We start from the raw sequence: 13,241 nt of genomic DNA on the forward strand, positions 1-13,241 counted from the left end.
GCACTCCACTGCTATAAATCTTGTCTACTAGTGTTTAAGCCAGCCTTTAGTTCTCTGGGGAAACATGTTTTACTTACAGAAACAGTAGGTCTAGTTAATACTCTAATAAAGCAACAGCTTTGAAATCCCCAGAGTTCAAAATCTAGCCCAAATATGAAACTTAGAGCATACCAGTATTTTCAGATTTATACTTTCATACAGATGTTTTGGAATGACCACTCCACAATCCTTAATTTTTATGTTTTCTAATCTCTTTTTTCAGCAAAATTTATCCCTACTTCCCCCAAAACCATCGAAATAAAACTCTCTGCCCAAAATTCCCTAATACACCATAGAAACACAATTCTAAAAATATCTTCAGTTCAGTGTTTTGCATTTAGAAATTTAAGTGTCTTCTTCTAGAAGGTTAGGCCATAACTTACCGAACAAATAGAAAACATTGCATCATCGTGTGTCTTAAAACATTATGAGTTTAGTAAATTAAATTGTAGAAAGCTAGCATAAGGTACCACAAAGAGGAGCCATGAAATTAGTCCAAAAAGGTGACAGAGATAGAAAATAATGTGTGACAGAGTAAAATCAAGGCACATGTAAGGATAGATAAGTAAATGAAAAACACTGAAGACATTCATGCCAGCCATGTGAGGGACCAGCGGAACAGCAGAGAGCTGATCTTGGAAAGCAAAGCATTTCCTTATTATGAAGGCATCTTTCATGCTGAATTTTAACAGAATCTAAAGATACAGGAAAAAGTAAATGACCAAAACTGATACATTCTTTTAACTGGGTGCACTAGTAAACTTGAAGTTTGAAGGAGTACCACTTAGAAGATATCATCTTTGGAAATGTACTGAGAAAGGGATCTCATACATTCTAATAAGCTATGCGCTCTGCATAAATTACCAGTTTCCATTTACTTTACCAGTCTGGAAAATACTTACCTTGGCAAAGTTAGATGTAGGAGCAAAATGACTAATGAACTTTTTTCAATTTCCCATTTTCTTACATCCTTAAAATGATTTTCATTTTCTGCTGGAAAATGAACAACTTGAAAGAAGTAGCCCATTGTCTCACAGATTCTTTGAAGTTTTGGTGAGTAGTTCTGAAAGAAAATTTGAAACTGCTTTAGTAATAAATCTGTATAGCATCAAGGACCTACTAGATAAATCCCTTTTTTTTTGTCTATGCAGTTTCTTCCCCTTAAGTCCTTGAAAAGACTTTCTCTGAATTCACTGAAATTAGGATACAGCTACTAAAGCTTTCAAGAAATATTGGACAAATTTCTGAATAAGTATCCCAATGGAAACAAAAGGTTTGTGAGATACTCACTTGAATGAAGATCTCCACTTCTCGTTGAGTCTCATCAGTATTAATAATAAAACATCTTACTGTGTTACTCCACAGAGAGTGAGAAAACAGAGGAGTAACCTGCAATAAACTGGCGACAGCAGCATCCCAGTCATCTGCCAATAAATAAAACAAAAGTCTAGAGATCTCCACATCTGACTACACTGGATGATGGATAAGTCATCACCTCTTAACATTATTAATACTACATTTTGTTTAAAATAGTAGTAACATTTTTACTCTATTTTTATTTTTTTAAAATTGAATTTAGAGAACACATACCATCTGATAATGTCATGTAATTTGATAATGTGGCAAAGCAATATTTTTAAATGTGTATTATCATTAAAATGGTATTTCATTTAAAATAGCATTGATGAAATGTATGTACAAAAATCAAGTCAATAGCTGTAAAATAGATAAAACATGCAGAAATAAAAACACTTACAATCAAACTTTTTTTTTTCCTCATATCTACATGTATTTCAATTAGACCATGTTAATTAACAACAGTGAAACATTATGGGAAGTGCCTCTTCTTGAGATAAAGTCAATAGCCTTCTATATTTGTACTGTACATCAATTCCCTATAGAAGTAATGAATTTTAAAACTTTCTTAGGCTCTCCATTTTGTGGTTGAACATTCTTTCAAGCCAGGAATAGGCTTCCCTTTCAGTACCACCTGGCATGATGAAAGGTCTAGTATATGAAGCTGTCGCCATCGCAGAGCAGACCCTCCCCTCCCACTTTGCAGGCAGAGACATCTGAATCAGAGCTTGAAGGACTGAGGAAAAAAGGGAGGAACAGCGATGCACGAGGGGTTCCAGGGCCAGGACAACAGTGGGAGAAAATAGAGAACCCGAACCCCGTTTACAATAGGCTATTTGGGAAACAAAGTTCAAAAGCAACAATTATCGATAACAAAATATCTAACACTGATTCATGTAAAGAAGCATACATCTCGGTCTTGCAATCAGATTTAAATGAACAGCACCCTAATCAGACTCAGAAACTATGCAAAATCCAGCGAGAAAACAGAGATATAGTTTATGCTAATACCAATGTAACATTCACATTCAGGAAGTCGGAAATTTGAATCAAACTGGAAAAAAGAATCCCAGCAGACACTGAAAGAGGTAACTATCTTCCTTAATCAACATGAAGCACAAAGTATTTGGTTTATCCACAAATAGGCACTGTTCACTGCTGTTTGCTAAAATCACTACTGCACGTATCACAGTTATATATATTAAATGCAACTTGCTATTTAAAACTACAGATTCCTTTTATTTTTGCAAAGAAACTTCCCAAATAATCCTTTAGTCAAATTAGCTAAAAATGGACTGAAAAAAAAAATGGCATAAACGCATACAATCCCAGCAAAACAGGCCACCATTACTTACCTCTGTTTATATTTGCAAATGGTCCCTCAACATCTATGGAGCTATGAGCAAATTCAGGCCCTCTGAAAGACTGCTGAAGCTGCATCATACTACCCATGGATGGCTCACTTCCCAGGGCTCCTCCAGTCCAATATTCAGATTGTGCCCCAGCAGCTAAAAATGGAAAAGAAAAAGAAAAACAAACAAAAACCTCTTTTAATTATCATTTAAAAAAGTAAGTAATCAGTCTTAAATGTTCCAGCTGAAATCTGAAATCTACTGTCACATGGTACTGATCTTTTTTTTTTCCTCCTTTATCAGATTTGCTCACACCTCCGTGTCCTGTAGTTCTAAACGAGTGTTTGTCTGAAGTTATTGGGAAACCATCCTCATAAAGGATGTGGTTATTTGCTATTACTTGTTATTACTTGGATTGCTCACATCTATTGGGTTCAAATGCTGACTTGGATTACAAATCAGTAAAACAGTTCACAGTATTGCTGCAGTCATTTGTACACATCACAAAATTGACTACTTTTGTTCAGGAATGTTCCAGAGCTGAAAGAATGCAAAGGGGCTCTAGGTCACGATTGAAATACATTTTCTGTGCTGTATGAGACAGCTTTCGCAGCATCTCTTCATAATACACCCGGATTATGCTTCTGCTGAACTATATAAACACTAAATAATCTTTAGTGGAGAAAACTGTGAAATTGAGAAAGACTTGCAAAAACATAAGAAGGGAAGTATGAATTCAAAAATGAATTTAACACAAAAGGCCAAAAAATTATATAAAAGAAGACTATCTGTACCACTACAGTTCAAATGGACAATTACTATGCAAGGAGAAAATCACTGCATTTTGAAATGTTTCTAATTTTAAACATCACATATTAATATTGCTGACAAGATGTGATTGTTGATATATCTCAGGAAGCAAAGCACATGTTATGCAACAGCACTTGAATGCAGGGTTTCCTCAGTAACCCTTCATGGTGCAAGAAGTAAATGGTAGCAATCCTCAACAGTGTCAAGGCGTTAACTGTCTGCTACACTTACTGCTCAATTTTGAATCAGATACAAAGCAACATAACTGATCACATACCTATCTGAATCCCTCCCGTATTATCAAATACCTCTTATGGTATATACAATACTTTGTTTTTTGTATCATTAAGTTTGCTAGGGTTTCCCTTTCAAAAAATTCTTTGATGAAATTACTCTTTTGGCCAGTTCATGTTAAATATCTATATCTGCTACTTTGAAAAGTACAGTAGCAGAGATTGGGATACTTCTTCATCCATAGTTTTAAGTCTAAGATTCCCTCTGGTTTCAGCTGTGCTCTTCTGGATCCTTTGGAACATAACCTCTCAGATCTAGAATACGAAAGCTCAAAGAAGTTTGGAAGAGACTACAAAACTCAGAATTGTTCAAAGAACAATTAAAAAAAAAAAAAAACACAGAGTCACTGTGTCTAGACAGTGCTCTATTTTCTCCATTGATTCCTGCATAAGACCAGAAAATTAGGTTTTCTCACAATATAAACTAGGTTTGTAAAGGCAGCTCCTTTTATCCTTGGAAATATTTTATGTTGCTTTTCAAGCTGGATTAATAAACAGAAGATAAATAGTAAACCTTCTGCTTTACTATTCATAGACTTCAGTCATGTTTCAACACAAAATGCTAGGGATGAAATTCTTACCTGTAACATCTGTACAATTGTCATCAGAATCAGACTCTTCAGGATCAAACACTTGGATTCCCTGGGCCTGAAGTCTCTGAAGTTTTGCTTCTAGCTCTCGTTTGGCCCTCAGTAAGTCCTGAATCTCATTTTCTTTAGTTTCTCTGAAAATCTATATGTGGAGAAAAACATAAGATTGAAATACACACCATAAATCTTTTGAAATTCAGTATCATGTTCCTGAATTCCTATTATGTGCTCTCAATTAGAAAAATAACTCTCTAGCATTCTTTTAGCAGGGAAAGGCTAAATGTGAACAATAAAAAATAAACATAAGTCTATAAATGAGCAGAAAACATAGTTTAAAATGTCTAATTTTAAAATCTTACCATTTTTCAGCTTAGCATACTGTTCTGAATGTTAGGAGTCTGCATTAGTATGGGAAGCTCATTAAAAATGGCAAGTAACTTTCTTGACCTTTTAAAGTTTAGTGTCTTCAGAATCACCACAAGTAGTAATTTCCTTCAAAGGTTCCTTTTTATTTTTTCCAAAAATAGAACACAATCAAGTATCTCTAGCAGTCCAGTTTTTAAAACACTACCATTGTAAGGTGAAGAAAACAAGAACCCAGATTTAAATACAATGAGATGAAATCCTCTTCAAGTCTCATTTTCTTAAATGAACTCAAAAAAAATTCTCTTTTAATTTATCTGCTAAATATGAACACCTGTTAAATGTAAGGATATCAAGAAGCTTAAAACAGCGCAAAAACAAGGCCTATTGCCCTGCTTTGGATGGTGAAAATATCATCATTTGCAGCAGGAAAAGCATCAGCTTGGCCATTCAAGTCATCCCCCAAATAAGTGCAAAGGCCTTTCTCTTTAACTGGCTGTCATTTTTTAGCAGTCAAAATAGATGTACCAATACACATCTCTTCAATGTAACCTAGTAGCCTTAAAATGCTAAATACAAATATATATTGAGAAATAATAAAACTGTGTTTATATGTTCCTTCAGCACGTGTCAGTCTGTGGCACACATTTTCCTGTCACTCTCAGATATCAAAATTGCAAGAATCTGTGTTGAAATAACACAGGAATTTAGCTGAAAATGCATCACTGAGTATTCTCCTTTTAGTATGTAAAAGGCTGTTTTCTATTTTTTCTCTGTTTTATAGGGAAGTTTTAGTAAGATTATTTTGAAGAAAATAATCAGTCAAGACCATGATACTGCAATCTTTTTAAGATGGAAAGGTCCTCGTAAAAGCTGTTGGAAAGGAGTTCATTTGGGGAATGTGACCAAGTAATATCTTTATCTTTTTTTTGATCATTTTCCCAGGGAAAGAAAAGTCAAGCCATACCTTAAACTGCCTTTTGACCTTGTCTCGATCATGTTCAAACGTTGCAGCTCTCTCCATGGCTTGGTATTTAGCTTCTAACGCGCATTCTTTCTCTCTGAGTATTTTCTGGTAAGTTTTCTGAAGTGCCTGAAAACATTTAACACGCCGTTTTTTGTTTTTTGTTTTTTTTTTTTTTTTTTTTTTCTGAGAGAGCAGAATAGCCAATAAAAAGCCTCAGCTTGTCAAAAACATTCCCGAACAGGACAGCGCCAACCCAGCACCCTACAACTCTCCCTGCTGCAGAGGAGATGCAGCGCTCGGCCCCGTCCCTAGAGGCGCACCTTGGCCACACCTTGACGGCTCACCAGGGTGGCGTGGGGACATGTGCCACCTCCCTGGCACCCTGCCTTCCTCGGGAAGGAAAAACCATCGCGCTCCTCACCTCCCCGCCACAGCTCTCCCGTGAAGCGGGGCGAGTGGTCCGAGGGGGCGGCGGGGGGCTACCTGCAGCTCGGCGCGCAGCCGCTTGTTCTCCCTGTCCAGCTTGGCCTCCTTCTTCACCATGGAGGCCACCTCGTTGTTCTTGCTAACGCGGAAGATCTCGTACTCCTTCTTCAGGCGCTCGTACTCGGCCACGCACTCCAGCTCCTGCACCGAGGCGGTCGACTTGAAGCTGGCCCCGATCAGGCCGCCGGGCCGCGAGGCCCCGACGCGCCGCAGGGAGCCGCGCAGCAGCCGGGCCTTGGGCTTCACCTCCACCGGGATCTCGCAGGCCTCGCCGCCGCCGTACGTGTCCTCGATCACCTCCCCGACCCCGCCCGCCGGGCTCACCAGCGACGACGCCGTCCCCATGGATAACCCCCTGGGTTAACCCGGGGAGGGGTTAACACCGAGGGGAGGAGGAGGCGCCGTTCCCGGAGGCGGCTGCTCCCTGCCCCAGCAGCGGCCCCCTGCCCCTCACCGCTCCCCCGGTCCCGCCGAGCCGCGGAGCCCGCCCAGCACCGGGGCCATGGCTGGCTCCTGGCGGCGGCCGGAGGAAGGGAGGGCGGGAGGAAGCCGCTGCAAGGGCCGCCTTCCTCTTTCTCTCCCTCCTTCTCGTCCCGTCCCGTCCTCTCCCGTCCCGTCCCGATCCGCGGCGGGGGGGCGGCTGGCGGTGGTATGGGCAGGGAACGGGAAGCTCTGAGGAAATGTGGGTTATTTTCAGTTTTTGCCTCAAAATAAAGGAGCTAAGCTGAAATGCAATGCCGGGAGGGCGTGTGGATCATGGGGAAGGAGGGCTCGAAAGGCGTATCTCCGACGATGTTCACAAGGAGCGGGGTGCAGGAGGGGTGCCTGCTGTGCCCCGGGCACGGCAAGCCCTCCCGGTCGCCCTGCCGCCATTTTAGCGTTCCTCGGGAAAGCCTCGCGTCCCCCCGAAGCCGCCAGGCCCTGCCGAAAAGCCAGCGAAAATTTTCCATTTTCTCTCCAAAGTATGCCACCTCACGGGGTCTGTCACTGGCCTTGAAAGCCACACAATGCACCGAGCTGATATACAGGTTTATAAGGCTCCAATCTCCTCAGCCAAATGCACGCATACAGGTTGTGACCCAAGCTTTTATGAGGTTGAGACCCTGTGGGGAACTCTCTCTCACCACCTTAAAATACTGACCTTTGAGAGCATTTAGTATCCTCTGAATAAAAAGAAATGAGAATTGATGGTACTGTGTTTACCAAGAAGCAAGTGCTAGGTAATGACATACCACACCTCGGCTCAGTGTTTGTGTATTGCGCTGCTTCCATAGCTCAGTTTCCATTTGATAATCTTCCCTTTTAGGAATAAGGCAGTTGTAGATTATACGCCTTTTAGATTATCCTCTGACATGGCGTGTTTGATAGCTACTTTTAAAAAGGAAATGCGTTCTCTGTCTCCTGAAAATTAAATGTTGTATGCTGAAGGCAGGGTTATGTACCTCTTCAAAAGCTTTGGTTCCTTCGACCATCGTGGGTATTTCAGAGAAACAGATCCATGAAACTCAGGAGAATGTCAGTTTGCTCCCACATCTCAGAACCTGTTTTACTGTCAGCATGAAAACCAAAAATATAGCTACTTTAAAGCGATTTTTTCCTCACATATGTGCCAGGTTTGTTAGACATGACCAATTTTAATACCAATCTTTTTTTTTCTTAAAGAATCATAGAAGCATTAAGGTTGAAAAAGACCTCCAAGATCATCTGGTCCAACCATCCTCTTACCACCAATATCACCCACTAAACCATGTCCCTAAGCACCGTCTCCAACCTTTCCTTAAACATCCCCAGGGACGGTGATGCCACCACCTCCCTGGGCAACCCATTCCAATGCCTGACTTCACTTTCTGAGAGGAAATGTGGAAATGTCTCCTCGTTTCCAACCTGAATCTCCCCTGGAGCAATGTGAGGCCATCCCCTCTTGTCCTATCACTAGTTATCTGTGAGAAGAGGTTGAACCCCAGCTCTCCACAACTTCCTTTCAGGTAATTGAAAAAAAAAATTAAAAAAAAATGCTAGAAATATCTTTCCATTGATACAGTCCCGAATCTCAAAATCTATTGAAGGGAAGATCACTTACTCTTGTGTACAATAGAGAAAAGGGATTTTCCTAAGTGAAAATTCTGAATTTGGAGAATATGCCAGTCTCTGAGCAATGGCTACTTCGGAAAGACTAACCTCCCATATATTTTTTTTTAATTTATTTTTTTTGCTGAGTATCACATTTTATGGCATGCAATATCCTTTTGCTCAATTCCAGTTAGCTGTCCTGGCTGTGTCTTAAAACTTTGTCTGCTGTTAATAAAATTCATTTGCCACTGACTTGATTTTGCCCTAACTTTCCCCCTGTGTTTTCATGGGGGGCCAGCTGCTCGGGGATAGGCTGGGAATCGGTCAACGGGTGGTGAGCAATTGCATTGTGCATCACTTATTTCGTACACATTATTACTATTAATACTATTATTATTATTATTATTATTATTATTATTATTGTTGTTGTTATTCTTTTCCCTGTCTTAATAAACTGTCTTTATCTCAACTCACAGACTTCACTTTCCCGTTTCTCTCCCCCATCCTGGAGAGGGAGGGGGGATGGTGAGCGAACGGCTGTGTGGTGTTTGGCTGCCAGCCGGGCTAAACCACAACAGTCCATTTGGCGCCCAACGTGGGGCTCGAAGGGTTGAGATATCGACAGATTTGACCAGAGTGTGTTAAACTAAAAATGGTATTTGTACTCAGCACTGTCGTCGACTCTAACCTGGTGCTAATAATGCCAAGGTCGTTTAGAACGCAGAAAGTCTTCTGCTAAGTCTGGCTGTGGAGAAGACAAGGCTGGGCCATCAAGTGTGCAGGAGGATGAAGATGAGGATGAGGATGTCAGAAAATCAACAGTAACTACCCGAACCCTATACCAGCGTGAGCTACGGATGTGCGAAAAGATTTTGGTCACTGTATAGGTGAACAGCTTGTCACCTGGCTGCTCCGGTGCTTTTCTTGTCTGAATGTCATTTATGATTACATTGGTAATCTATTCCAGTTAAACTATTTTTCAGTGAAAAATCAAAACAAAAGATACAGAATATATGATAACTGTAGGAAGAGGAAGGAAGCTACTATGTTTTCTCCAATATTGACAAGAATATGTACAAGGTGATTCAGCCAATGAGCCTGTAATTCCGTGACAAAGCAAGGCTCTTGGTTTCTTCATTTTATGTAGGTATCAGGCTCTCCACTGATGTTTGAGCTCTGGGAATAATTAGAAATATGTTCATGCTGGTGCTTGAACTGAATTCCTTTTGTGTTCTGAGTCTGTGAAAATCAAAATCTCTAGGCTTTAAACCCAGAATAAAAATGGTAGTATTGTAAGAGTTCCTGGATTCCTTATAATAATCCACTTGACAGTAGCACATAGATTGGAGGACTGTAGATATTGTTTCTCTAATGCTGCCTCTGGATGCATTACAGAAACGTTATGGGTAGTAGAGAATATGTTGACACAAGCCTTTCTAAATAGAAAGATTACCCTTCTTACTTGTTTCATGTGTTGGTTTTCTCTAATGTTTAGAGATTAGGATAGCTTCTTTCAACATCTAATTTGTAAGCTAACAAAGATTGCTTTAAATCACCCATTAGTACAATTCAGAAAGACATCCAACTGTTCATATCTTTGCACAGATGTTGGAAATAGCATCTCAGAAAATCTGAGGATGAGCTGTCTTAACTTACAGAAAAGAATTGACCCACAAAATTGTTCACTGGAGAAAATATCAAGTTCTTTAAAAACAACATTATCTTGTTACATTACTCGTTTAGGCTTCATTTGGAGCAGCCCAACCTTTAGTACTTTGAGGACATTGATGCTCTGTGAATTGGGTCATAATGTTCTTCACCATTCAGCGCAGACATTTGGGATGCTTCATCAGCTTCATGCTTAACATTACTGTTATTTACCTAATATAGAGCCGTTGTTAAGACAATTCATGTGTGGGATGTTGGGGTAGCTTGACCCTGGTCAGTAATTAAGCACTCACCAGTCATTCACTCACAACCCCTGCTGAGCAGGATGGGGGAGAGAATCAGAAGAGCAAAACCAAAAAAACTTGTGGGTCGAATAAAGATAGTTTAATAAGTGAAGGAAAGAGGAAAAAGAAACAAGTGATACAGAGGTAGTAACTCAACACTTTCTAGCAGCAGACCAATGTCCAGACTATGAAAGACTAACCCCCATATTTTTATTTTATTTTATTTTATTTTATTTTATTTTATTTTATTTTATTTATTTATTTATTTTGCTGAGCATCACATTATATGGCATGTAATATCCCTTCGCTCAATTCCAGTTAGCTGTCCTGGCTGTCTTAAAACTTGGTTTGCTGTTAATAAAATCTACTGGGCTGAAGTTTAAAAACATTTACATGGTACCTCTAGGGAGAGTGCTTTTGTCTTTGATATATTTACTATAATACCAAATGATTTATTGTAGAAGTTTTTTATTCTTGTCTTTAATTTATTTTAGGTACTGTTATCAATGGGTAATGAACAAAATCTATCAACGTGAGGATCTGTCCTGTGGAGGTAAGTAGAGCTGCCAGAACTAGCCTTCTGATAGAACATAGGATTTTTACATATACTATTAGGTTGAGCTCCAACTTAGCCGATGTTCATTTTACAATAATGTATCCAATATATAATTACCTATGTATCCCTGTAAAATTTAGTGTACAAGGTCAGGATATAGGTAGTTAAGAGGAAGCTGAAGACTTCGAGGTTACATGTTGCCAGAGATTGACTACTTGCTAAAAATAAGAGTTGCTCTGATTAGAATAGATGTCAATAATGACCTGAAAGCAGAAGATGCTTTAAATGAAAGGCAGCTGAACAAACTTCTACAAAATATCCTTTTTGTTAACTCATGCTGCAGTGACTTTTAAGGCTATATACCGCAGTCATAAACAAAGTGTGGTAGAAGCCTTTGTAAGTCACTATTGAGTTGTTTGTGCCTGCACTGGATCAAGTTGATTCATGAGAGATGATTAAGATGATTAAGAGAGCTCTGCAGATGATATGCAGTGAAAAGATGTAACATGGTAAGATTAGTTTTGTCCTGGATTATATAGGATTCTACTTCCCTCTTTTTAGTGATGATGAAGACCTTTCTCTAAAAGGTTGCTTGCTGCTGGGCTGTCTTTTTTTGACTGATTGGCTTTCCCTAGTACTCCAGCCTGCGTACTAAGTGCAAGCTTGAATAAGCCAAATGACTGATCTATTTACTCGGCTTCTTACTTTTGTAAAACGTGAGACCTGATGTAAAACACAATCAGGTCAGGGGGAATTTTCCAATTCAGATGATCTGTTTTGAATCTGGTACTCTATTTGTTCCAAAAAAGCCTGAAACTCCCCAATCTCAAGGTCTGAGCATGAAAATTGCTTTGTTGCCTCTGCCCTGTTGTGGCACCTGCCTTTTGTTCACCTGTGTGAAAGGCATCTGTGTCTGTCCTCCACTGAGGCCCTCATGCTAAGCAAGAGCTGATCAGCAGTTGTGTGGTTCCCCAGCTGGCTCTATATAGACCATGACTGGTCTATAGGGTCCTGGAGCTGTATACATCTGAGGGAATGTCTGCTACATGGTGAGGAGATAGATGCCTTCTTCCCTTTTTCAAGTGACCCAGCATGGCCAGGGCTATACCTGTCATTATGACTGGCTTATAACTTGCAGTCTTCTTTGACCCAACATGAAATTGCATACATGGGGGTTCTGGTAATTTAAGTTATTGTAAGTGGGTGTAGAAGACAGAATAACTCAGAAACTGATTACAGTTCATCACTAGATAAGCAAGTTAGAAGTGTACATTTTTAAGCAAAACTTTGTCATAAAATTAAGCTTTAGAGGACTGTACTTTTAAGTCTGAAGAAATGTGTTGAAAAACCCATCCAAAGTCTTAGGATAATTTCTTTTATTGGCATGTTTATGAGAATCTCTAATACAATGGATTTTCCTTTTCAAGCTGAAAATAATGTGATATACAGGTGGTTAATTGTAAACTGCCTAACAAATTCAGCCTTCGGACATAATTTTAAATTCAAATAACTGCTGAACTTACTATGTTACACTCAGTAATTTTATTGCAGTCTGTCAAGCTGAGATCAGCAGCTTCTTTCAGGAATCCATTTGTTGAGAGGCCTGAGAATTACCTGGAGCAGAGATTACGTAATGAAGAACATCCACTTTTAAATGCTCCCTTAACTTTACGTGTTATAGCCCTTCGCCACTAGAGGACAGCAAGACCTCGAGAAAATGGGGATATGAGGGGAGGTGGGAGAGGGAAATTACTAACACGGAGTTACAAAAGTTGTAGTTCAGAAGATATATGCTTCTAGCTATCGTTGAGCTTCTTAAAGAATTGAGAGTTATGGAAGATGTTTGGAGTCAAAATACAGAGGAGTCACATAGATTTAAGAAAAAAAAAAAGTAAAGTTTTAGTGTAGACTTGCTTATCAGTCATAGATTAAGCACAGTACTAACTAGTTTTGAGAGCCAGATTCCATTTCTATTCAATTCATGAATAGTTTTGAACTGATTTCAGTAAGACTTTGGCTTTGCTTTGTAATCTTAAATAACTACTAGGTGTCTGATTTTTGATGAAGGAATTTGACACCCTTATGAAGGAAGATAGTTACAGTCTGTTATTTTCAGGCTCTGAACAGTAGTCTGAATCCACTGAACAGGGGTCTTCTATGCCCACACCCCTCTTGCAATGCAAGAACTCCTTATAGGCATAAGCTATAGGAAATGGATTCTGAACAGTGCAATTCATAATCAGAACCAAACTTTTCACCTTCATGGCCTCAACATGTCAGACGAGATAAACCTCTGTAATCTTTATGGCAAGGGACTCAGTGACATTTCTCCATTAAAAGCTCCAAAGAAGCTTTGAAGTGGCCTTAGTTTGTCATAAGTCTGAATTGGATTTTAACTGAAAATTCA

General features: G+C 39.5%; 1 protein-coding gene across 1 annotated transcript; it reads right to left on the reverse strand.

Moving 5' to 3' along the window:
* Positions 1-7,380, reverse strand: NPHP3 (nephrocystin 3). Its single transcript, XM_040548453.1, has 6 exons — positions 6,254-7,380; positions 5,771-5,896; positions 4,432-4,582; positions 2,751-2,903; positions 1,330-1,463; positions 1-1,102 (listed from the first exon to the last, which is right to left on the reverse strand). The coding sequence occupies exons 1-6, from the start codon at positions 6,599-6,601 to the stop codon at positions 938-940; spliced, it is 1,077 nt and encodes a 358-aa protein (XP_040404387.1). The 5' UTR covers positions 6,602-7,380; the 3' UTR covers positions 1-937.
* Positions 7,381-13,241: the final 5,861 nt, after the last annotated feature.

This window comes from Cygnus olor, chromosome 2 (assembly GCF_009769625.2).
Source record: "Cygnus olor isolate bCygOlo1 chromosome 2, bCygOlo1.pri.v2, whole genome shotgun sequence".
Classification (NCBI taxonomy): Eukaryota; Metazoa; Chordata; class Aves; order Anseriformes; family Anatidae; genus Cygnus; species Cygnus olor.

Bases quoted from the DNA above. Each gene is read 5' to 3' on its own strand.
- NPHP3 (XM_040548453.1), bottom strand. From the start codon at position 6,601: ATGGGGACGGCGTCGTCGCTGGTGAGCCCGGCGGGCGGGGTCGGGGAG. The intron at 4,583-5,770 runs GTATGGCTTGAC...CTCCACATATAG, and splicing joins AGGTCAAAAGGCAGTTTAAG to ATTTTCAGAGAAACTAAAGA. The intron at 2,904-4,431 runs GTAAGAATTTCA...TTCCATTTTTAG, and splicing joins CAATTGTACAGATGTTACAG to CTGCTGGGGCACAATCTGAA.